Here is a 25,786-nt window from a genome sequence, read left to right as displayed (position 1 = left end):
AGCACTTCAGTCACTGACCAATTCTGACCTGCTAGCTCTTGCCCTACATATCCGATACTCAATTTTTAAACCAAAAGCCCTTTATCTGACAGAAAAGAAAATTAATGACCTTAATAATTTTTTCTAGAGGAACTAAAATTAAGAAAAAGTCAAAACAATCTTAATATTTTAATAATTTCATTTTTAAGAGTCTTTTTTTTTTATTATGGAAAACAGAATGTTACATTTTAGGCTTGCACTCAGGAAACTCCAATTTATACCTAAGACAACAAGATCAAGCTTTGATAAGGCCAAGATTTTATTCAAACAAAGCTTATGGACGAGCTAAAACTATTCATGTTTAGACTGTCCGAAACTTCAGGGAGTTTAAAAACATTTTTAAAATGTAATTCCCAATAACTCACTACAATAAATATATAAGAAAAGTTCACAGTTGCCTCATTAAAGGCAAATGTTTGATGCTAAAGGAAAATGTGACATTTATAATGCTGGCATATGTTCAGATACAGCTTGAGGTAAATGATGTAATGATTTGTGTCATTTAATTTCTCTTCTCAAGAATTTAAAAACTAGTAATATTGGCTGTTTTAAACAACACCATCAGCAGTGTTTGTGAAACTGAAATGTATGCATATATACATATGTGCATATGTATACATGTAAAAGAATGCACACATCACACAATACTACATTCACTAAGGCATTCCCCGTTTAGGCATGCATGATTATTTTTCTTATTTGCACGATTTTATGAAAATAATAATACATGCTAGAGTGATAACACTGGCACGTTCATACTGCAGCAAAGAAACTGATGATTCTGACTCTATTCTCTGCTCTATAACTCTTTACTACAACTCTAACCAATTTCCAAACACCAAGAGAATCACTGATGCATGACTTTCTGATATTGCAAAGAAATATAGAGCTAAAGAAATAAAGACAGTGATGGTGTGGCAAACCAAGTTGTATATAGTTAAAACAAATGGAGAAACTTTTAAGAATTGGAAGACATTCATCAGAGAAAGCTCAGAAAATCAATTTACTTACTATAACAAAATAGCCCTGTAAGCATGCCACTGTGCATAAAAAAAAAAGTTTAAAAAAACATTGTTTCATTGTTAACATATTATTACAATCAATCAAATAGTTATGGTTTAGGCATCTTTTTTCCCCAGCCTTTCTTGCTTCTCAGATCTAATGAAGCTTCAACTTACTATTTTTAATGTGAAAAGCAAAAGTTCTAGATTTAATATAACAGTAAAAAGTAATTTGTAAAGCTACTTTTCTATTATTTACTTTGTAGCTAGACATTCACTGCTATTTGAAATATCACACAAATCACACTCATTGATTTTTAAAGTTCTCTGCAAACTGAGGACAAAATTTATGGATCTAAGAAATGAAGTAGTTTTCAATAATAACAGCACCTCTACTGTGTTTAAGAGTTTATAAAACTTTTCACTTTCATTAATTTAATCGTTACGTTATTTTGTTATGGAGACAGTATTTTCTCTACTATATAAGTAAAGAAGTTAGATAACCTGCCCAAGATCCCTTAGCTGGTTAAGGGCCTAAGTCAAGTCTTGGACTACGGTTTGACTCTAAGTCCTTTGCTTGTTCCAGGCCATCACCTTTCCTGCTTTCACCATACTAATTATCAAAACAAAAACAAACAAACAAAAAAACCAAATAAACAAAAAACTCACCTCAGTTTGCTGACTTCTGAACATAAGAAAAGGGTTCTATCTGGAATCTTATGTAAAGAAGTGACTCTAGTATAAAAGTGTCTTAAAAATAATGTATCTATTTTGATAAACGGCTATAAGTGAAAACATTAAAAAAAATTCTTAGCTATCTGCTTCTGCTCCCTGTTCCCACTCTGCTTTCCTCTAAAAACTCTACAACTAAAGCCATCCAAATGTTTTAATAAATTTTATCTTACTGTGAAAAAAATCAGTGACAGAAAATGTCACCACTATTCTGCTCTGTGCTAAGGGCAGGGGGAAGCTCTGGGTTCTCAGTTAAAGTAACATCTGTTTTTATCTGCAAAGGACACACCAAAGGCAAAGAGTGTAGTTAAAGGTTCCTATTCACAGAGCAGAGGAATCTTATTAAAAGGAAGACTTAAATTAAATATTTTATTTAAAAAAATAAAAATCACAATGTTTGATTAAGCAACAGGTCAACAGATCACTCAAAATGTCTGCTCCTTCAAACTGACTACTTACCAGAAACATTTCTATTTTATTATTCATAACGTAAATGAAATTCAAACATTTCTTTCTTTAAATACTATCTAATGAATTAATTTATAAAAGCAGTGAGTGTGTGTATATATATAATATATGTATAATTTCAAATTACCTTAATAGTTTTATCCATATCTCCATAGCACAGGGAGTTAAGAGAGATTTTAAAAGGCCTCCAAACAGGATTCAAGTTGTTTTTAATAACCTATAAAAAAAAAAGATTTAAAGACAAGTTAGAAAAATATTCCATTCATTAATGCTCTGTTCTTGCCTTTCTTAGAGTCCCACCACTCTCATCATTCATCCTTCACCTCTTCACCCACCCAACTTTGTCAATGAAAACCTAGCTAGGATAATATTATATACCTGTTACATGAAAAATGTGATAGATTGTCTAATTGTGATACATTGTGAGAAAGAACAAAACTGGGAAATATGTCCACCCTTTATAAGGTGTACTTAAAAATTAGAGAAGATTATTGGTTTTGTTGGAAACCAGAGTTTTCACAGCAGGACATAAGATTCAAATATGGAATAAGAAAGGTTGAGAAAGAACCTTTCTATGTTGGTTGTGAATTGGAAAAATAGTCTAAATTCATAATTTAAAATTTTAAAAATATGTATATATAATAAACATATATACATATTTCTCAGTTGTGTCCGTTGAAAAGGTCTAAAAACAACGACATCCCAGTAGAATGAGCACTCATATACCCTACTGTCCAAATACTACTACCCTCTTAAAGGAATAGGGTTCCATAAGAGAAATAGCTCATTCCAGACTTGGGATAGGTTAAGTACACATTGAATTAAGAACATAATTTCACATAAAATAAGAGACTGCTTAAAGACTAATGGAGTCATGTTAAAAGAACCCAAGAACCATTTGAAGGAGCTCTTCCTGGTCAAATTTGGATTAATATGAGCAGCAAAATTCATGACAGTAATGGATTATAAACACAGTGAATATACTATAACAATCCATGAGTCTATAATGATACTAAAAATAAAAAGTGAGAGAGATACGAGTATCTGCAACCCCCAATATAAGTGATTCAGGTATGGATCATCAGTGGATGCGAAGACCACTGGGTGAAATGGAGGTTATTCATGCAGTCTCAAAGAATCACACTGCTATCACTTATTAATTACAAAAGGAAAAAAGTGAGACTTTATCATGGCACAATCTGGTGGTCACCAGCTTAACCTAGTAGCCCAGACTGGAATCATCAGTACTGGGCATCCTGACACATCCTGATGATGGAAGATACACATACTGTGTTCTTGATGGAAATGTTTGATCTGGACCTAATTGTGAGGAAACAAAAGAATCCAGTATGTTGGACATACTGATCTTGATTACTCAAGAGATTCATAGCCTGAAGGTATAAGGGATGTAGGGAGAAGAGGACTATATTGGGAACATAATAGCCAAATGCAAAACGTGAACCTCGATTGGATCCTGTATTAAACAAAACAAAACAAAACATATATAAAACGTGGGAAAATTGGGGAGATCTGAAGATGAATCGTATATTAGATGATGTTACTAAATCAGTGTTAATGCTCTCAGTTATGGAGGTGTAGAGAAATGTCCTTGTTCTTGAGAAATACCTACTGTAGCATTTAAAGGTGAAAAGCCATGATGTCTGCAGCCTACATTAGGATAGTTTTGCAAAAGGGCATGGATATGTGTGAGAGAGAGATAGAGAACACACATGTATGCAGTTATGACCATTTGATAAATCTAGGTGAGGGATACACTTGTATACATTTTAGTGTTCTTTATAGGGTTTTAAAAATTAAGCATAGTAGCACCTTCTCATTAAAAGAAAAAAAATGAGCATGCTGACTTTGTGTCTCTGGCAATTATATATGTCTGAACTCAGATTAATATTTTTATAAATACATAATTTTAAAAAATTCAGATTACTACAATTCCAAAGGAAACCTCAACCCTACTTTTCAAGTTCAGATATTCACCTCTGTTCGATGAACCATTAGCCAGTTTCCATCAGACATCTGCTTGTGGAATTCCAGGTATGGATCTGACTTTCCAAATAGATCCTACATTAAAATAAAAAAGCAATTATTCTCCTCCTAAACCATGTGAAACCACACTTTATACATGTTACATGTTAGCAGTACCTGAAGTTTAACTCTATAGTAAAGATATATACAGTACAATACAGTAGTAAATACAAATCCCAACACCTTCCTCACAAACATATGAGCCTGCTCAAGTCTACTAGGAGAACTTTTAAGGCACTTGTGATAAATGCTCATAATCCTGTGTATCACACCCTTACATGATGGCTTTAAAATACAATGATCAATAGGACCCGTTATCAATACGTTTTTAGCTTGTTTTCATTATTAACAGTGTTCATTCATTCACATAGCACTGAGTAGTTTTATATAAATGATCCCATACATTAGTCATACTAACTCCATGAGAGACAGAAAGAGAAAATGGATTCAGAGGACTTAAATGACTTTGCCAAGATCACACAACTAATTAATTGATGGATCTGAGTCTTGAGTTCGTATCTTACCCTTCTATGTCCAATACTCCTTCAGCAATCCCACACATTTCTTTACACACACAAGGGAGCACACACAAGTAGATATGTGGAATGCACAACAGAAGTACTTCAAGGGCACAAAGTGCATTCCCTATTTCCTCTGTAATTCACCACAGCACAGCACTCCTGTATAATGCTCAAGTACAATGAGTGTTCAAAAATACCCTTATCGCCATCTTACACACACACACGCACACACACACACACTCTTACACAGGGAGATAAAATTCTGGAAGAATGTACAAATCGTTCCCAGAGGTAAAACTCAGTTAGTAAGACTGTGGATGATTTTATTTTCTCATTTTTATTTATCTTCATTTTGAAATTTCTATACTCCTTAGCATATATTACTTATTATTTGTGAAATCGAAAGGACACCTGTTAATCTCACAGTAATATACGCAGATATGTCGCTAAACTGAAGATTTTTTTCAGTCCTGAATTTACCTCAGTATTAAATTAAGAAGATAATATTACTTCCTTCCTCAGCACAGTCTAATGTTAAGAAAGTAGCACCTTCGGCACAGTCAAAAATATAAACACAAAGACTAAGCAGAACTTTTAAAATTTAATCTTATCTCTAAGAAGAACCTTAAGTAATGTAATAAGCCTCTCTATGCCTCATTTTATAGAACTAAGAACAGCATTATACATAGAGAAGTTAACTTTCCAAAAACACATTAACATGCTCTGTCTCACTTATCTTAGAAATAATCTTTTGAGAAAGGCAGAATATCACTATTACCATACTGAGGGTCAGAAAACAGACCTTGTTTGAAAGTTCATTAATATGACAGTAGTAGAACTAAAATAAGAATTAAAAGTCCCCGACTCTGGGATAAGTTAAGTCAAAAAAGCAAGGTAGAGGAACGTATGCATAATATATTATGCTACACTTACTCACGGGCTGAGACTGGGGAATATAAATATAAATACATACATACACACATGCACACACATATCTATCTATATAGGTATACACATGTATGTCTATTTGTATGTTTATATATACACACAGACATACATATACATATGCACATGTATAGACACACCAAAAAAACCTTATTCTTTTTGGAATATGAAGGATTAAACCATAAAATATAAATTTTAAAAAAGTATTACATACAGCCAGGAAAGAGAAAAAAATATAGAGCAGACAGGGGAAGAAGCTAAATTTCTTGAACATACCTTGTTTTGTAGATTTGGCTTTGGAACCATCTTATACATGATGGTAAAACAAAATTAAATCAAAAAAACAATTGTAAAGCAATCCCTAAATATCAAAAGCAAAATTCGATTATGTGTTAATGTTATAGCATAACCATTCAGAGAAGAATTATTTGAAACACAAGAGTTGAACTGTAGAACTCAAGTGGAATATATAAGCCTAAAGACAAAAAGAACTTCAAAGAAAGCTCAAACTGTTTTCAGTAAAAATATTTTAATTATAACATGAATATTTATATTCTTAAACTATTAGATATTATATAGGACAAAACAGGTAAGCAATTATGTTAGTATCTTTGGGAATCAACATTTTTGAAATAAGTGAAAAGAGGTGTTAACTACAGAATTAAAGAAATACAGCCTTGTAATTCTACATCTGAATTGGAAATTGTTGTACAAATATATGATTTAGTTTCCCTTAAAAAAGAAAAGACTTTCCTATATCTGTCCACTGAAAAATCCTAGAAACGATGAGTGACAACCATCAATAAATGTTAAGCACTTCTAGTACCACATTGTGGACTCATTGTAGAAAGGCTCCCTTTCATCTGTCAATCTGGAGCAGAAATTAGATAAAATAAGCCTGGAACATTTGTCATGCCACAGAGCAGGAAGCTATCCAGAGACCTCTCGGGTCATGCCAAATGGTCTCATGAACAAACTTAAATAGGTTCCCTCCCATAGGCTAAAGTTGGGATACTTTAGGCATCAATAAGAATTAATCAATATAGTTCACAGCAATACTAAGAATTTAAAAAAAAAGTCCTCATTGGTCACATATAGAGGAATTTATTATTTTGAAAAATGGTAAATATGATAAAAAAAAAATCAAACATTTCAACTTGCCTTGTCTGGACAAACTGTATCTCAGAATAAATAAATACCTAATGTGAAGAAGAATATTTCTCTCTGTAGAAGTATTCTCACAAGTAAATGAAGAAGCAATGATAGCATGATAATATCACTATTTTAAGACCCTTAATAAAATAATATATCTAGGTAGTTGTCATCAATGGTCACTAATACCCCAAAAGACAGAACTTGACAATGTGTGCCTCTTGATGGAATTAATGCCACCACCTATGAACCTCATACCAATTCAAGATACCACCAGATCATACCTCTATATTCAATTCCAGCTTACAGAAATCAGGAAATAAAGGTGGAGAGATGAACATGTTACATGACACCACAGGGATTTAATTAGCTTATGCAGTGTGTGGAAACTTCTATAGGACAAAGGAGTCAGTTTATTGAATAAATTCCATGGATGGATGGATGGATAGGAGGGAGGGGGAGAGAGAGAGGGAATAAGAGAGGAAGAGAGGGAGGAAGGGAAGAAGTAAAAGGAAGGGGAGAATTTATAGATTAAAAAAATTTAAGAGACATATTAACGAATTATATTATTTTAAAAGTCCTTAGAGATACACCAAAACATATATGGATGAACTGATGTGACGTCTGGGAGGAGAGAAAGTAGATATGGGTAGGGATGAGACAAAATTGGTCATGAGTTAAAACTGTTAAAGATAGGTGGTGGGAACATGAGATTTTTTAAAAATGCTTTTCTATTTTTGTATATGTTTAAACTTGTCCAAAAAAAAAAGATACTGGCTACTAGTCTAAGATATTTGCACACTGAATTGTAAAGTATATGAAAATGATGAAGACTATTGGTTGGATTACAGGATTATATACAAAAATCACTCAAAGAATTATTCCAATCCATGCTATAAACTAAACTGTTGTGTACTTATGTACTGGTACTCATTCTTCAAAAAAAATTGACTGTTGAACGCAAAGAGGAAAATCTAATTAACAAAGCATGGAATTTTCACTTTTTTCCTTAAGTAATCCAAATACACTCTCAAATGCCTCTTACAGTAACATTAATGATTGTATTAATTCCTCTTTTAAGCTATACAAACACTTTGATTACATCTAGAGGAAAGAGGTAAAGAGAAATGGCTTCTGCTTAAACACACACACAAACAGAAAGCAGAATTTGGGAGTAACTAACACTCAAAGTGATGCTTAGATGACAGAGTTCATAATATTAATTCCATTATTATTTTCTCAAAAAGGAATCAATGTGAGGCAAAACATGATACCCTTGTTGAAATCTGTATCACCTACCTACCTTATTATCCAGTTTTCTTGCTTCCATTTCAAACAAGACAGCTCTGTTATCCTTTATTTCTTCAGCTGAAATCTATGAGTAGACAAGGTAAGTGAAAGAAAATGTTTTGGGGATTTTGATATACTCAGGAAGTACTGAATTATTCTGTTATCTAATGGTATATAAAGTCTATACTAATATAAGTGAATTCTAAAAGGTTTAATAACAAAATGGTACCATTAAGAAAGATTTATCACTATTTCTTTTATGCATGTGAAATAAATATTTTCCCAAAATATGCCTAGCCTGCATTATGCAACTTCCTTTTCAATGTTGTTGCCCAAACTGGATCTTCCCTCTTCCAGTGAAAAATCAAAGCCCTGGAAGATTGCACAACACTAGTGAGAGCTCTCCAAACATTGAGAAGCATGAGTAAATCACACATTATAAATTCAAATATCAGATCAATATTTTTCATCCAAGGTAACTGAAAGACTTATTCTACTTAAAAATAAATTCCAGGCTATCATGACCCCAAAAGCAATAAAGCTAACTACTGATAATGATCTCTGTCCCACACACAGAAGTCAACACCCTCAAAAGACTGAACATTCTTATGCCTCAGGAATCTAAACTAGGGCAAAACAGCTGCTCAGAGAAATGTGTTTGATAATCGTAATAATCTTCAAACATGGCTTTCTCAGAGAGCCAGCCTTCTCAGGCAGAGCTAAAGTAAAACAACTATCTCTTCAGGCAGTGACTACCTGGACAGAAACTCTAGAAGATAAAATATGTAAAAGCATGGCATTATATAATTTGAAATCTGAAACAAGATAATGCATATATTCATTTGCCCAGGTCCAGTAATCAGCAATGGAAAATTTGGACAGCAAAGTGCAAGCACAAAAGAAACATGGTTAAGAGGTTCAATGGCCATGTCATAATACGAGATCATTCTGGAATCAAAACCATTACAGAAAGTCTCTGCCATGTTTGCTTTGTTGAGAGCCAAATTGATCCATTCAGATTATTAAGTAATTTCTTTCTCACTTGGGAATTTACGCTTCCATCGGGGACAGGCAAGCATTACCAAGATGTGCCTGACTCTATAGGCAACTTAAAAAACTCAAAGAAGGGATTCCCACACTGCATTTTTCTTTCTTTTTGGCACAACACAGTTTCCAGTTGTGATCACTTTAAGGCAAGGCAACATTTGGGATCAAACGATAAAGCACGGCTGTGGAATATCTGTCTGATATATACAGTTTTAGCATGTCCTATTATGCTAAATCTTCGGAGGAAAAAAGACAAATATCTTATCGTTACCGTAATGCTTCCTTTCCCTGCAGGTCTGCCATTTTTAAGCACCAGTGGTCGAGTTAGTTTCTTACTGGAAACAATCTGTTAAAATTGGAAAGTGATAGAAAGAGCTATTTCACTTCAACATGTGAATGTTTAGACTGAATGGTTTCAAAAAGGGTTGAGTATAAAGTTCACTTAAAGTCATCAGAAATGGAAACATTAAGTCCATTCCTTAAAGACTTAGAGATTATAAAATGCATCTACACCCACTGAAAAAGATTTCCAAGGAGCCAATCCTGATAGATAAAATCTCCCCACCCACTAGTTTCTTTATCGACTACTTCAAAGTTAAATCCTTCCTTGTAATGAAAAAAGAGGGCCAGATTCTCATCACATATACAAATCACTGAGCTGAAATGAAACCCCTGTAGGTAAGAGGTGGGTCTTAGAATACTCAATAAATGGGATTCAATTTTTCAGCTGACACGTAACTTCAGTATATAATCCCCACAAGATATCATTTTGATTAAAATAATATAGTAGACCTAGGTACTCTCAAATAGATGTATTTCTCAAATTTATTATAATTTTAGATACAGTCTGATTTTTTTCCAAACAATAAATACTTCTTTAATTTTCTCTTTGATACTATTTATCAAAGTTTGAGAAAACTGATCAGCTCCATGTTGTCCTTGAGACACAGGAAATACCATGATCTCCAAAAAATTCAACACTAAAAAATAAACTCATAAAAGACAAATCTTACAAATAGATGTCACCCACTGAAAAAAAAATGACTCCTCCCTCCTGAAGCCTTCCCCATTCTATCATAAATGGTCATGATCTCTCCTTACAAGTCAAACTGAGCTAGAAGCACAACGGTGAGCCCACAGACACACCCCTGCTCTGACCCAACCTGTCACAGCCTAGAAAGACAGACAATTAAGCAACTACAATAAAATATGGTGAGTGTTAAGGTAGAAGCGGTAGAGAGGACCAAGCGAGCACATGGAGGTGATCCAAACTACTCTAGGGCATCAGAGAAGGCTTGCTAGGGGGAGTAAGGTCTATACCTAAGGTTAGAGGAGGAGCAAGCCAGGTAAAGGGATGGTGCTGGGGCAGGGGTGGTCAAGGGGCACCAGTCATGCTAGTTAGAGCATCAGAGAAGCTACTGTTACTTTGACAGCATTTATGACTTAAACATAAGAACAATAATGTACTGAAATCTGTAAACAGCAGACAAGCAGTTAGAGCAATGGTATTATTTATTGAAATGTTGAATGAAACACCCATACACACATGGTCCCTACTCTCATGAAAAATAAGATAAATTCTATAATGTTCCAGCCAAACATACTAATATATGAACTCAGTCTTTAAAGCGATTACAGTGCTTTTCAACTTTAGCAATTAAACTAATGAGCACTTATCAGAAACACCCAATTCTTTGGTTCAAATTTAGACAAAACATTTATACTATATATACTCACTTGTCCAAGGGTACATTCACATTCTCCTAAGAAGTCGTCATCACTCAGCTCGATAGTTTTGTTGTCAATGTCATAAATCCCAAATTTCAATTTCTGAACCACTTCAAAGTAGTAATCAATAATAAATGTCTTGGAAAATTTGGGATTCAAGCAATTCTTAATCCTCTCTGTGCGCTCAACCTATATTCACTCCCCCAAAATAAAAAAGTTTCTTCAGATCAAAGGTGCATTTGTTTAATATCTTTACATACTACATGTAACTAAATACAGGCATGGTAGCTAAAGGAAGTGTCTATATGTGTATGAAAAATTTCACAATCAAGGACAAACTTGCCCAAAAAACTGCATTAACAGATGAGATGGTTTTATTATTTTTAACATTTTTAATAAACTCTTCATATTATCAAAAGAGCAATACAGATTGCTTTTCACCTACAAGTATTTAACATTACCTCATACCACTGTTGACCACTCGTATTCAAAAATAACACACATAAAGGGTCTGACTTTGACCCTACATCTTTATCCAAAAGATTGTCACAGGAAATATTCAGCTCCACCTTTGTGACACACTGGGCAGCCATCTCTTGAGCTGTGAGAAAAACAAAGAAATGAGAAAGCCAGTGAAATGGTGCCTTTAAGAAGCACATGCATTCCTTGGGAATTCCCTGGCAATCCAGTGGTTAGGACTCGGCACTTTCACTGCCAGGGCCTGGGTTCGGTCCCTGTCAGGGAACTAAGATCCTGCAAGCTGCGCGGCATGGCCAAAAAAAAAAAAAAAAAAAAAGAGGCACATACATTCCTAATGAAATATCTGATTTCTTAAGACAAATTGTCAGAATAGGATAACAGAGTGAACTTGCTAGAATAAGACTTTGTTATACGTGCTTCCAGGCAATTCAGATGTCTTATTAGCCCATGCCAGTGATATTGCTTCAGTCAGATTCTCTTGCTGGGATAAAACTCATTTACTGTGTGACAATAAAATGAAGCTTTGAAGATGGCAAAAAAGACATATTAATCTTTTCATCACTACAAATTTTACCATTCAGAAAAAGTCCAAGTATAATCTTGACCCTTCTTTTAAACATAGCCTTCTGCTACAAAACAAAACAGATTAAACCTCAATCTTAATTTTATCTTTATTTGACAAGATACTGAGTAAGATATTTGCCATTTTCAAGGAAATTCTGGCTAAGACCCAAGCCTGGGGAATAAAAGACCCCAAACACCTCTCCTCTCCTCACCCCATCCCCACACATTTTACAGCAGTGGTTCTCAAGCTTTGCTGCTTTTGGAATCACCTGGGGAGCTTTCAAAGCCACTGATGCTGGTGTCCCACTCAAAGAGATGTAATCTAATTGGTTTAGGGTGTAACCTGGGCATTGGCTCCTTGGATGATTTCCACGTGCAGACAAGGTTGACAAACCCTTTCTACAGAGAGCATCCAGCAAATAGGCATGGCTCATCTTTCATCAAGACTTGCTAAGAAACACCAGAGTTAGCCTAACTTTCACCCAGCCCTCCTTGCCCCAACCTCCAATCATTATATGAAGAGGACTGGGGAGAGGGCGGATTAGCTGGGGACTGGCCCTGAGAGATGATGCAGTGTTGAGGGTGAGCTACTTTCCTTCCTGAACCCAGGGAAAGAAAGGGCCTGCAGGTGTCACCAAGAAGAGGAAGTAGGCATTACATGCCCCAGCTGGAAGTCCACTTAGCCAGCTGTCTAAAGCAAAGTGGAGGTTGCAGGTTCTGGAGGCAGAAAGGTACCTCCTCCCCTTGAGCTGCTGGCAACATCCTTAGAATGTGGAGTAGTTAGTGCCCTTGTCTTCCACTCTGAGATTTAGCTGACATTCTGGGACTACAGGAACAAATCTACTCATCATCTTGTTATATTCAAACAGGATTTCTGTGCTGTACAAAACTTGTGATCAGTTCTGAAATAATAAGCATCACTATTAGAAGAGCTCTTTGGCAGTGTCAAAAAACAACTCATATCTTATGGAAACCAAATACTCTGTTAGACTCTAAAAACTGCAGCAATCCTCGATATGTGTCAAAAAATCCAATACTAGCATTTAAGATTCCTAAATTAAACAGAATAATAAGGTAGGTTTTGTAGTCTTAGTAGCTAAAAATTCCTTTTAAAAGCCATGATATATGTATGTCCCTTCACCTGAGAAGAGAATTATTCCCTAATAAGCAACAAACTTCACAAATTCCCAATTTGCTTCCTAAATTCCCTACGTAGGGATGTTGTAGTAAGACTAAAACTACTATGGCCTTTTACTATGAAGTCAGATTTTTTTTTTTGGCCACTTTACATGCATCAAAATTATTAAGTGGTAAAATACACAGTACTGACAACCTGTAAGAAAGATACTAAGGTCAAGGAGAAATCAATAAAGCAGACAGAGGAGAATTAACAGTATTAAGAGTGCAGGTGAGACTAACACTGCCCGGGCTTTGAAATCTCATTTAAACAGGTGAAGAGGGAAACAGCACAGGGACAGGAAAGAACAAGACAAGAGAAGCGAGCATCTGTGTCGGGGAAAGCCAAGCAAGACAGAAAGCGGGGCAAGTTTAGAGTGTCCTGAGAGCCAGGTTGAAGGACTCAGTAGGTGCGTAATAAGGCACTACTGCAAGTTCTCAAACTGGGGATAACAGGATGAAATGGCTTATTTTAAAATAAAATAAATAAAATAAAACTAAATAAAATAAATTCGACAGACAAATGGATAAAGAAGATGTGGTACACATATACAATGGAATATTACTCAGCCATAAAAAGGAACGAAATTGGGTCATTTGTAGAGACGTGGATGAATCTAGAGACTGTCATACAGAGTGAAGTAAGTCAGAAAGAGAAAAACAAATATCGTATATTAACGCATATATGTGGAACCTAGAAAAATGGTACAGATGAACCGGTTTGCAGAGCAGAAACTGAGACACAGATGTAGAGAACAAACATATGGACACCAAGGGGGGAAAGTGGCGGGGGGGGGTGGGAGGGGTAGTGTGATGAATTGGGAAATTGGGATTGACATGTATACACTGATGTGCATAAAATGGATGACTAATAAGGACCTGCTGTATAAAAAAATAAATAAAATAAAATTCAAAAAAAATAAAAATTAAATAAAATGTCACTTGTGTCAAACCTCTTCTAATTTTATCTTGGAATTTAGAACACTCCAACATATGAAGAAAGTCTCTTCATCCAGTAATACGCAAAATACAGAATTTACCAAAATTAGCATGTCTTCACACCAATTTAATTCAGATGATTAGTTATTTATTTTCTGAAATATATACAATACTAGAGGGCATTTGAAATAATAGTGTGAATACAATCACCATTCCTTCTCACTTTGATTTATGAAAAAAGAAAAAGTGCTAAAAACATAATAAGAGGCAAGAAGAAACTAGTAGGAAAGGGGAGATACCTCAAAACTCAAAAGCACAGAGACAATGGTCCAGGGACTTTGAAGCTATGCACATCCAGGAAGTCTCTGGCATATTGACACTGGGGCCTCATCCTCAATCTCTTCTTCCTTTAGATTGTGCATGCCTAATTCTCCTCTTCTCTGCCTTTGACTAGTACCTCTTCCCCTCCCATCCAAGAAACTGTGAGCATCCCTTTAGGCTCTGTCACCTCCTGACCTTTGTCTACCTTTACTTCTTTGACCTGACCCCTCTCAAGGCTTCAGCCATCCACTTGGCATAAGGTTCTCCCAAACCTATATCCTTCACCCCATCCCTATGCACGATTACTTTTCCCCTATTTTACATCTACCGTTTTCAGCCCTGAAGCATCCTCCCTTGATTGGCTCCTTCCTCTTCATTGCCTCATTTCATAGGCTCTGGAATCAGACTGCTGAGTTCTCATCTGGATCCCACCACTGGCTTAACGTGTGACCTTAGGCAAGAGCTTTAACCTCTCCGTTTCCTCATCTACAAAATGAAAATAATAACTGTTCATAGGGTTATTGTAAGGACTAAATGAATTAATACATTTAAACAGTGCCTAGAACATGGTAAAAGTTGTTTTATCATCATTATTATTATTATAATTTTTATTTTAAGACTACCTGCCTCCAGGGTCTGATCCTCTCCTATCTATCCCATGTTTCATATTTTTTATTATTCCATTCCATGTTTCCCAATTATTCCAACCCACACCAAGTCCCTTGTTTGAATTACTGCTGCATCAATAGTAACAGATTACTACAGTACAGAACAAGATCAAATTTGGAGCAATACATACCTGGGTCAAATCCTGCATCTGGCACTAGCTGTGTGACCTCATATAGGTTACTTTCAGAACCTAGATTTCCTCATCAGTAAAAATAAAGACACTGCAAGTGAACTCACAAATCTGACATGTGCCAGGCATCTTGCTTTTCATATTTAACACAGAATCTATGGAATAAATGTTAATTGTGTAATTTTTTTTCTTTTGCATAAGGTAATTTAGAGTCTCGTAAGCTGCATGGATAATGCAGTACCTTGCGGAGGGACTTAGAATGAGCAAGGACCTCTAAGGCTCCCACAAAACAACATGTAAAGAATTCTCTACTAGCAGCCAGAAAGCCCTCAAATTTCCAAGGATGGAGAACAGAGAATGAAGATAATACCTATGTGTAATGTCAGTCTCATAGCAAAGAGACACAACACATCAGAAGAGCATTATTTTTTTTCCTTAACCATGCTCATACAAGAGCTACAAAAATAACGTGCCAGACACACCTGATTATTTAGTAAATTGCTGACAGTTACATTACTGCATTGTAGCCGGGACACAAATTTCCTCTGTTAGCAGCAATCCCCCACTGAAAATGACTCTTAGGGCAGCATCATTTTTATCTAGAAACCCATTATGGCTGAACGGCAAATGGAAGCAATTACATAAACACTTGGGTCTGAAATGTTCTTAATAGCAACATTTATGAAGATTTTCTTTTCATTTCCTTTCTAAGTAATTATCCAGCACAGGATAATTTTTATTATATTAAAATAACCAGTTTTTAAAAGAGCAATAGGTATTCTTTTATGATGGAAGAAAACAAAACAAATGTTTTATACCCTTTAGTATGGAAAATAGGAGATTTGGCTGGGATGAGTGGCCAGGCAGAGGAATGCATGTGCAACTAAAGAGCAATTCTATGTATTTCACTCCTCAAAGAGCAGGATGATGGAGAGAAAAGACAGAAATAGCCTCTAGGATTAGACAACAGCTTCTCTACTGTATAGATTACTTACTGGAGAATTGTTTGGTTTCTAAATGCAATTAACGCCTAGAAAGCGTATGAACCATTGTCCCAGTCACCCTAACTTTCCTGAATCAACACAACACAGATAATTCAAAGGAATTAAAAATTAAGACCTAATATCTGAAGTAGGACCTGATGTGTGAAATTTAAGGCATATGGTTATTCCCATGCCCTAGCTGAAAATCCTCATGTCCTGTCTGCTACCTCTTTTCCCATCTTCCCTTAGACTCACTCCTTAGATCTCTTCAGTAAAGGAGATTCTGCCTACTACAACCCCAAATCTCTCCAATGCGGAGGTGCGGAACCTTCCCTATACCCACAGTCACAACTACATCATGTCTTCTGTAGCTCTCACCTGCCTACTGTAATAGTCTCCCAACTGGTATTCCCACTGCCATTTTCTTTCAATTCACATTATGATTTTATCCCTTCTGATTTAAAAAAAAAAAATCATTACTGGCTGCCCAGGGTGTACCCTAGTCCAATCAGTTACACCTAGAATTTATGGCTCTGTCTATATCTGCCCCAGCCTACCCAAGCAGCTACCTCTGATAATGACAGGTTTGCAGCATGCTCAGCATATATGACACACTACGAATGGTAGCAATTATTATTTTATTAAGTAGTCAAATATTTTAATTGACTGTCTCAGCATTGATGGCCTATTATTAAATAGTAAGACACAAAGCACTTTTTTCATCCTTGTTTATAAAAAGCTTCTTGAAACAATAATAAAAGAGCCTCTGGGATTTACATAAAATGAATTTGCCAAAGTAGCCAGCCTTGACTATACATAAGTGTAATTTTCCTAAATTCTCTCAGTAGAGTTTATTTATCTGAGCTACTTCATAGTTGCTGCGTGGGGACCAGTGACCAGTGACAATGACTCATTATTTGCCCTAAAACAATTGGGAGGGAAAAGTCGGTGCCCATCCACCAATGCCTTTAGTAAACATCAGTCTTTAGCTACAAAATGAGAAGTTTGGCGATATTAAAATGTGCTCAAAGGTTTCTTCTGGTTCTAATACCATGACTCCCTAATTGCTATCCATAGTGTGTCCTGCATGACCTCCACTGAAAGCGAGCTGGGGTCACCCTGGGGTAGCTGGAATGCGGCCCAGCAACATCAGCAGTACATGCCTACAGTGTTTCTCAAATTGTGTGGCTCACAACAGTAATAGGTATCCCCCTCCTAAAAAAAGTGGGAAAAGGGTAATATGTCAGTAAATCCAAGAGCTGCTACACTACTTGGAAGTCCCAAGTCAAACCAACAGGTGTATATATTAAGAGGTTACTGTATACCCATTACTATGCTAAGGATGGGGGTGAGGGGCATGATACAACAATAGAAGACCTTAGTGCTCATTATAAGTGTATCAGGTGATCCAATCACTCAACACTGAATATCTTCTATGCGTTGTAAATACAGAGGGTGGAGGGATGCAAAAAAAAGGCAAAATAAATACCTAGCTATCTCTGTATACATAGAAGTATAAAACTGTGTGGTGCAGACAGAGAGCAACAAAAGGCCTCAGAGGTTTTTAATCCTCAGAAGCCAAGGATTAAAACTATATTCCATTACAAATGAATTTGCATTCATATTGTCACTTGCTGCTGGATTTTTTTCCCCCTTAAACTTAAAGGTAGAGAGTGTGGGAACGGAGAAAGGGAGGAAAGAGGGAAAGGAAAGATAGTTAATTCCATACATCTGGATAATTTTGGGGTTTGCTTTTTGCAATTTTCAAAGTGCTTCCAAATAATATATTATATTCTGTGCTTTACCAAAAAACCCGAGAGAATTGGCCAGGCTAAGGAGAACTACTATATGGTAAGAGGTCAATACATCATAGCTATAACTATAATACTAACCATGCAAATATCTGGATTGTCCCAAAATATGTTCATAATTTTCAGCACATTGTAATTTTCAAAACAATGCATAGTGTCTATTAAAAAAATGAATTTCTCCAAAAAGGTTAAATTAGTTACCCAACATAAACAAGATAATAAGCGGCAAGGCCAGGGCAAGAACCCAGGTTTTTTTCCCCCCTCATGCCAGAATGCCCTGAGGGCACTAGAGCCTCTAATTAATCATTACTTAATATAACAGCAATATTCTCTAATTAATTTCCTTATGACTTTTTAGTAAGTATATCAAATGTAATATTCAGCCTGATACAACTTAATGAATAGGATCTTAAAAATTACAAGATTAATATTTATACCATAACTATCACTATCTTTCTTAAACAAATGTAACCAGAAAAACAGTAGCTTGCCAAAGGAGTAGAAGAGCTGAATGGTTTATAGTTACATCACAGCAGTTCCTCTTCAAGAGAGCCCATTAGATTGTAAATTACTTAAGGCTAAGAAAGTATTTGCTCTGTGCTAGAGAGTCTCCACACACACAGATCTACATGGGGGGTCACTGGATCTCAGTGTTCTCTGAGCGCACTGCTGGACCATCTTAAGGGAGCAAAACTAATTCTCAGGAACACACCACATTTAATATCCAAGACTCTGATATCGAAAAACTTACAATAAAGAAAATTACACTACGTTTGACCAGTATTCAGAAGACAGCGATGCCCACATTTTTACTTAATCCCTACCACGGGATACTAGCGATGGGGATACGGAATTAGGCCAAGTACAGAAGCACAAAAAACAGAGAAAAGGGCACGCTTTCTTTTCAATGTGCAAAAGGGACCACAGGAGGTCACTGGCTCAGGAATCAGAAAAACTGGACTGCAGTTCTGCGTCAGTCACACCATAGGTGGGTAAGTGCTGCAGCTTCTCTAGGCCTCGGGTTTTTTCAATCGTTAAATCTAAGAGTGAGTCATTTTAACCTGTAAGGCTGCTTCCAGTTAGTGTTCTATGACCCTAATTTAATTACAGTGAACATGACACTTGTTTAGGAACTGGTAGTAAAGGAGTAGGAACAAAAATTTTTTTAAAGGGGGGAAGAGAAAGTTTATAATCACCAAGAAGAGAAATAAAAGGAAAAGGATAAACTTTTCCAAACTCAGCCTCTATCTCCCACTATTGAAAAAGTTGTATCTGAAAACAATATTTATTCAGTTACTCTCCCACTGAAAGAGGTACCTTTGCCTGAAATTGTTATTCAATCCCCCAACCCAAGATGACTGGAAAAAATAATGCATATCAACAAACAAAACAGAGGGCCCAGTCTATTAGGTACATGCAGCATAGTAAGGAAGTAAATTTTACTACCACCCATGGAATCTCACATTATTAAACTCTCAGTTCATATCATGGCAGCAAAGGGAATCAGCTTTTGGCCACCGTGTGTTTTTTTAATGAATTTCCAGATTCTTCAATTATACTGAATAAAATCTAAATAGATCTATTGCTGATACCTGAACATGCAGAATTGGAGACAGCAGGAGTTAATATGAAAGTGTTGACACTTGATCACTCTTTTCTTTCCTTGAACACAAGGAGTAAGTGCAGTTCTACCCTGTCCTCATTGCTACAAAGTGAGCAATCAACTAAGGCCCCTTCCTTGATTTCTCTATGAAATCTCACCTGTTCTATGATTCATAGCAGGCTACAGAATTTACTTAACATGTGTTTCAGGTTATACTGCTTTACTAATCCCTTGGCTGCTGTATATACATTTTAGAAATGTAACATTATATTTTCAAGCATATCAAATGAACAGTTCATCATAGGTGCAGTGAGTGATGTGTTAATAAAAGTTAGAAGCAGTGACAACATCTCAGTATTGCCTCACCTTATGAAACATGCATCTTGGCAAAGTTAGCTACACAGTACATACCTTACCTACTTAAGTGAATCATCTTTTACCAAAAACTGCCTTGATAAAAATCAGAGCTGCATCCCCTAGGAGAAAATTCCAGGATGCTCAATTGAAAATTTTGTTAAGTTACAATAAAGACTCAGTAAAGCTGCTGGCCAGCTGTGCAGCAGGCAGTTAGACATTATATTAAGGCACAGCAACCTGCTGAGATTGAATTCCCTTGGGGTTCTCATTCCCCTCAGGGCATTTTAAGAACTTCCCACCTTCTGCAATCTCCCAGATGTTGGACCAGAAATCAGAATGTCTCACCTACCCTTATTATCCAACTATGCCCAACTCTGAAAGAATGCTTTCTAAAACTTGGCTCCCTTCCTCCTCTTCTCAGTTGGGCACATGTACTATCTAACTGGGCAAGACAGGCATTTCACATTTTAACACTACATGCTCCTTTCTAGTTCATGGTGAACAATGACATGAAAATTCTTTCCACTCAAAACTGCAACAATTACAGAGTTTAAAAGCTTGGTTTGTCCTCAAGGTTTAAAAGTTTGTATGTTGAGAAAGAACTGTTGAGATGTTTATGCATTTCCTGATTTCAAGAATATTCATTTTATGGTTGCTTAGCATACACATTCCAGCTGTTTTTAACTTTCTGGCAAATCGCTTTATATTTCCCAATCATGAACAGTTTAATAGTACTGTTCATTCACTCAACACTCATTCAACAAATACTTACAGAATGCCTGTGTGTCAGACACTGTTCTAAGGGATTAGGAGTCAACAATGAACAAAACAGACAAATATCCCTGCCCTCATGTGGTTACACTGTAGGGAGATATATAGTATGATAGGTGATGGTAAGGGCTAAAGAGAAAAACAAAGCACAGAAGGGGAGCAAGAAGTATTGAAGGTGGAGCGTCATTTTAGTATTTTATCAACTTATTTTGACAACACCATTGAAAAGTACTTTTTTTAATTTTCCCTTCTTTTTAAAAAATTCTGACCCCTAAGCAGATTGTACATTGGTTTTTCCATTAAGTGTTTCTAGGAAAGACAAAAGCTTAAACTCGGGGTGTGGATGAGTTAGATTGTGTCTAACAAGCAGTGCATTATGAAGCCATGCGATACAGGCCCTGCTGGTGAAATGACCTGTTGGAAAGTTGGAGGTTTGGGTGAGCTTCCTGCATGGATCGCTCAAGGGGTGTTCTTCCCGTGGACCGGGAACGCAGAATCTCTAAAGAAACCCTTTGCTCTTAAGATGTAATTTACATATTTGCTTTCAGTTGAAATAACTGAAAATATTAAACCTAACAGTTGTGTGTCTAATATAGAGAGTGTCATATGTATTTAAGTTGTGTATTTTTATAAAGTAAGCCAAATACCAAGAAAGGGGGGAGAGGGAGCAGACAAATTTCTCCTTACAGTTGCAGATCTCTATTTTAACATCTACTATCACCTTAGGGTCTAGAGGCATGGTAAACTAAATGCTCAGAGTATTGAAGTAGCCTGATGACAATGCATATTGCAACCACACTGCTGCTTTGGTAATTTTCACAGGAACCGGACATAATACATCCACTTGGTAAGAGGACATTTCAAAATTATTTGCCAAGATGAGTATGTAGTATGTCACATTTTTCATGGAGAAACAGTGTTAGTATACTATCCATCTAATTTATATTGGTAAATTTGACTATTACATTGACTATTTTAATGTCTTTTTAAAAATTATGATTGCATACTCATAAGCTGTTATATATTAAAAGAATAAACAGTCTCTCCAAAAGAAGCCCAATACCCTCCCCTCACAACTTCCTCAAATACATTTAAACCAGCATAACTGGCTTAAATGTAGTTATCATAATCTTATCAAAAAGTAGAGCGGTGATCATTCTGTAAAGTATAAAAATATCAAATCACTGTTGCACCTAGAACTAAACATAGTATTGTAGTACTTCAATTTAGTAGCACTTCCTCATATTGTACTACTTCAATTGAATAAATAAATAAATAAAAACGTATACATAATGTCTGCCTTCGATCATCATATTAGAAACTTAAATAATGTAGTCAAATAAAATCTATGATACTTTACTTTTAGGTGCTAATTTAAACCTCCTTCTAGCCAGTCTTTTAATAAATCTTCTACCAAGTATTCTACCTAATTGTTTGGACTTTAACCCGATTAGCAATCCTTATAAGGTAAGTAAGAACATGAAGGGAAAATATTGGTGGGAAGGAAGCTGGCCTGTAGGTAATAATGGGTACATTAAAGGAATGGCCAAGTTTGGACTCTTCAAACTTGTTGAGTGCCACCAATGAAAGTAGTATTTATCCTTGCTAAAAGATCCACCTAAAAGATCATGCTTTTGATGAGCAGTGGTGGCTAGTCACAAATCCTTGAAGGTCAAATGTTATTTAATCATATTTCACATCCTACAATCTCTTGGTTTTGCTGACAGGCATACTTTCTAGCATAATAAATCACTGGCTAAAGAAAGTTTTGAAAAAGAAAGAGAAAAGAAAACTCTAATAGTAGGAAAAAAGCACGGCAATCGCCAAGAAAGAAAGAGGGCAAGGAACACTATGTCTAAAGCTATACCAAAACTTGACAGGAGTTAGGGTACAGTATGAATCGGGTATCTGAACCCAGGCTACAAAGGAAATATTCAGGGCAAGAGTGATACCACTGTAAAGAGTATATAAAAATATGTAATACTTTGGTTGCCTTAAATTTATGTGGAAATGAAGACCATTGTCTATAAAGTGTTCACAGCTATAGGTAAAATTAGGAAGAGGTGTTCAGTCATTAAGCAACCCTTAAAAGGCAAAAAACCATTTTGTTTCCCCCGTCCTGAAATTTCCTGTCCTTCTCCTTTCTTAGGGGCTCAATCTGAGAGAAGAAATCCTGAAAGGGAACTGCACACTTGACTGTGGGGTTATGCCAGGCACTGTGCTGAATGCTGTGCAGTGCTGAAATGCGGCTCCCCCTCAGAGGCAGAGAGCCTCAGCATGGTCCAGTCCCAGACACCTACCTCTCAGAATGTCTTCAGCCCAGAGTGGGATGCATTTCTCCAATTCATCAGCTAAAAGGAACTGCCTTTTTAAAAATTCTCACAAAGGCAAAAGAGTGGCCCTGGGTACCATAGATTAATCTATTGATGTGCCTATAATTGCCATCATACATGTCATCTGTTCTCAGTTCTCCATTCTTTTCTTATCCTTTTCTGCCTCCCTCTACCTATGTTCTAGGCCCACACAAATTGTGTTTGGCTCTAGCTGGCAGCACTCAGAGCTGGAGTTTGCTGTCCTCAATTAATGACAACAGCAGGATATATGTAGTTATATATAGCTTACCACTATGTGCCTGGCACTTTGCTAAGTGTAGTCCAAAAATGATCTTATTTAATCTTTATAACAACCCTATGACATAGGAGGTATTTTATCTCCATTTTACAAATGCAGAAACAGGCCCTAAAAGATTAAGTAACCTGCTCAAGGTCATACGGCTAACAAATCTCAAAGTATAGATCTCATACCTAGGTATCCATCTTATCCCAAAGAGTAATAATCTTCTTTACATTAAGCCATAAAGCCTGTGCTCAGAAATCATACAGATCTGAATTTCAACTCTAATGCTATCACTTAACCATTTGTGCAGTTTGGTAAATTATTCAATCTGAGTTTCCTCGAGTATGAAATGGAATAGCAATACCACTTAAGTTGGCAGTTGTGAGCACTAAATGAGCTAACATATATAAAAGTTGTCGAGCAATGCTTGTGGGATACTGTAATCAATACTCACTGCGTTCAATCCCACCCTTCCTTCCATTTGATTATCAGTTATAGAGGCAGACACGAAAAGATAACACCAAGGGTAAGCAAAAATTGTGGATCATCATCAAGCACAACGTCAGTGGTAGGCTTGCTCGGTCTCCCAGAGGTTCCGGCACTGCAAAACTAATGTAACCGCACTTCCTCCACGCCCCTGGTTGCAGTGAGCCCCAAACAGAAGAAATTCGAAGCTGGAGCCTGAACTGGAGCCGCTAGGATACGCAATCTCGCAACCTCCTGCTTTACACCAAAATCAAGAATCACCTTTGCCCACCCCACCTACCTAGCAGCTTCCCCTGGAACCATCGCCTACTCTGAGGCCCACCCCATTCCTCTGGGTATTCGCTAAGCGCAGAGCGGGGCGTGTGACCCAGTACCTCTCCCGGCTAGGAGCTGCGGCAATTTCTGGGCGTGTCACCCTTCCCTGGGCCGCAGGCCTGACGCCCCGCCTGGAGGATCCCGGGCACCGTCCGCCCAGGTGCACGAGCACCAGGTCCAAGATGCGCCTCGCGGCCCGGAGCTGAGCCCGGAACGCTGGCTACACCGGGAGGCGCGGGGCAACCCTGGGTCTAGGCAGGCCGCCGACCTCGCGTCCAGCGGATCCAGAGGCCCCGCGCGCCCCGGCCTATCCCTGGCCGCGCGTAGCCCAGGATGCACTTCCAGCGCGAGGACACGGCAGGCCGAGTCGCGCGGAGCCTGCGGGCCCGATTCTCCCGACCCAGACTCTTCTCCTCCCCCAGGGGACCGGTGGGTTGCGGGTGCCCCGCCACCCCGGGCCCAAAGCAGAAAGAAGTCTGCACTCACTTCTCCGTCTAAGGGGTAGAAGTCGCTCCAAGGTAGAGACCAAACAGGCACACACCGCGGAACCTCCCAGCCGCCTGGGATTCACGGAAACCTGGGGCGGATCCGGCTGAGGGGCGGGGCGGGGCAGGGCTGAGGCCGGCTCCGCCCACCCCGGCCACTGCCTGCCCAGAGCTCGTAGACACTGATCTGTTCCTGTAGGTTGCTGCTTCAGGGCTACGTAGATCGCTTGCTTACCGAAAACTCCAAGTTGACTTCAGGCGTTTAAGTAAGTTATTTGGTGCACCAAAATAAATTCCTGAAAATAAAAGAAGTTATATTTGAGAAAATTTATACCGCACGCTGAACCAGGAAAGAATCAGCTTCAGCATGAAAGTGGTGAAATGCTAACTACTAATCATTCTTATTTAGAACGCTTTCAATGTGCAACTACCGGAGTCATTTGATATTCTTAATTTCATTTAATCCTCACAATTTTGTAACGGATTAGTGCCATTATCCCCATTTCGCAAGTGAGAAAAATACGACTGAGAAACTGGAGATTTGATAGCTAAGTAATTGGCCTACTTGCCCAAAGTCACAGATTCAGAGTAACCTCTAAGCGCCCCACTTGACTGCGACTTGATGCTGCTTGAGATTAAACTACTACGGAAAATATTGCTCCATCTGACTGCTTGAAATTTGAATTTCTGTCCAAAAAAACAGGGACAAAATCAATAGGCATACACATGGGAAGCAATATTTGCCACAAACCTGACATTCAAAAAAAAGGGTTAGTATCTTAAGTATAATTGCCTTTAAAAAATAGAAAAATGGGCAAAAGATAACTTTTTTAATTACAGAAGAAATGGAAAAATGAACCAAAGAAGAAATATAGACTTTTCTAAGCCAAACTTTTCTTTTAATCCAAAAAAATGCAAAGTAAACACTTTTAAATAACTGTATCAGTGCAAGTGAAGATTCATTCCTTTATTCAACACCTCCTGGGTGCCTGTTATGTGCCATACATTGTTCTATAGAGACTTGTGATAAAATAGTGACAGACAGAAGCTTCTACCCTAGAGGGAGAACAAATAATAAGTTATTAAAAGGAAGCAAAATGACTTCAGATAGTCA

At 37.1% G+C, this 25,786-nt stretch overlaps 1 protein-coding gene across 2 annotated transcripts in view; it reads right to left on the bottom strand.

Moving 5' to 3' along the window:
- The window catches only part of CPNE3 (copine 3), a 44,277-nt gene extending 19,332 nt beyond the window's left edge, over positions 1–24,945 (bottom strand). The window contains exons 1-7 of one of the 2 annotated variants that reach the window (XM_068525873.1): positions 24,674–24,945; positions 11,428–11,567; positions 10,976–11,155; positions 9,510–9,584; positions 8,205–8,276; positions 4,236–4,319; positions 2,368–2,457 (exon numbers count right to left, since the gene is read on the bottom strand). In XM_068525873.1, the coding sequence (XP_068381974.1) occupies positions 2,368–2,457; positions 4,236–4,319; positions 8,205–8,276; positions 9,510–9,584; positions 10,976–11,155; positions 11,428–11,559 (633 nt within the window). In that variant the 5' untranslated portion in view covers positions 11,560–11,567; positions 24,674–24,945. Of the gene's footprint in view, positions 1–2,367; positions 2,458–4,235; positions 4,320–8,204; positions 8,277–9,509; positions 9,585–10,975; positions 11,165–11,427; positions 11,568–24,673 lie in introns of those variants that run through there. The other variant, XM_068525874.1, reaches the window with a different exon arrangement.
- Positions 24,946–25,786: the final 841 nt, after the last annotated feature.

Source organism: Eschrichtius robustus, chromosome 17 (assembly GCF_028021215.1).
Source record: "Eschrichtius robustus isolate mEscRob2 chromosome 17, mEscRob2.pri, whole genome shotgun sequence".
Lineage (NCBI taxonomy): Eukaryota > Metazoa > Chordata > Mammalia > Artiodactyla > Eschrichtiidae > Eschrichtius > Eschrichtius robustus.
The sequence above is the reverse complement of the archived record's forward strand: the minus strand, read 5'-3'. Positions and strand labels throughout refer to the sequence as shown.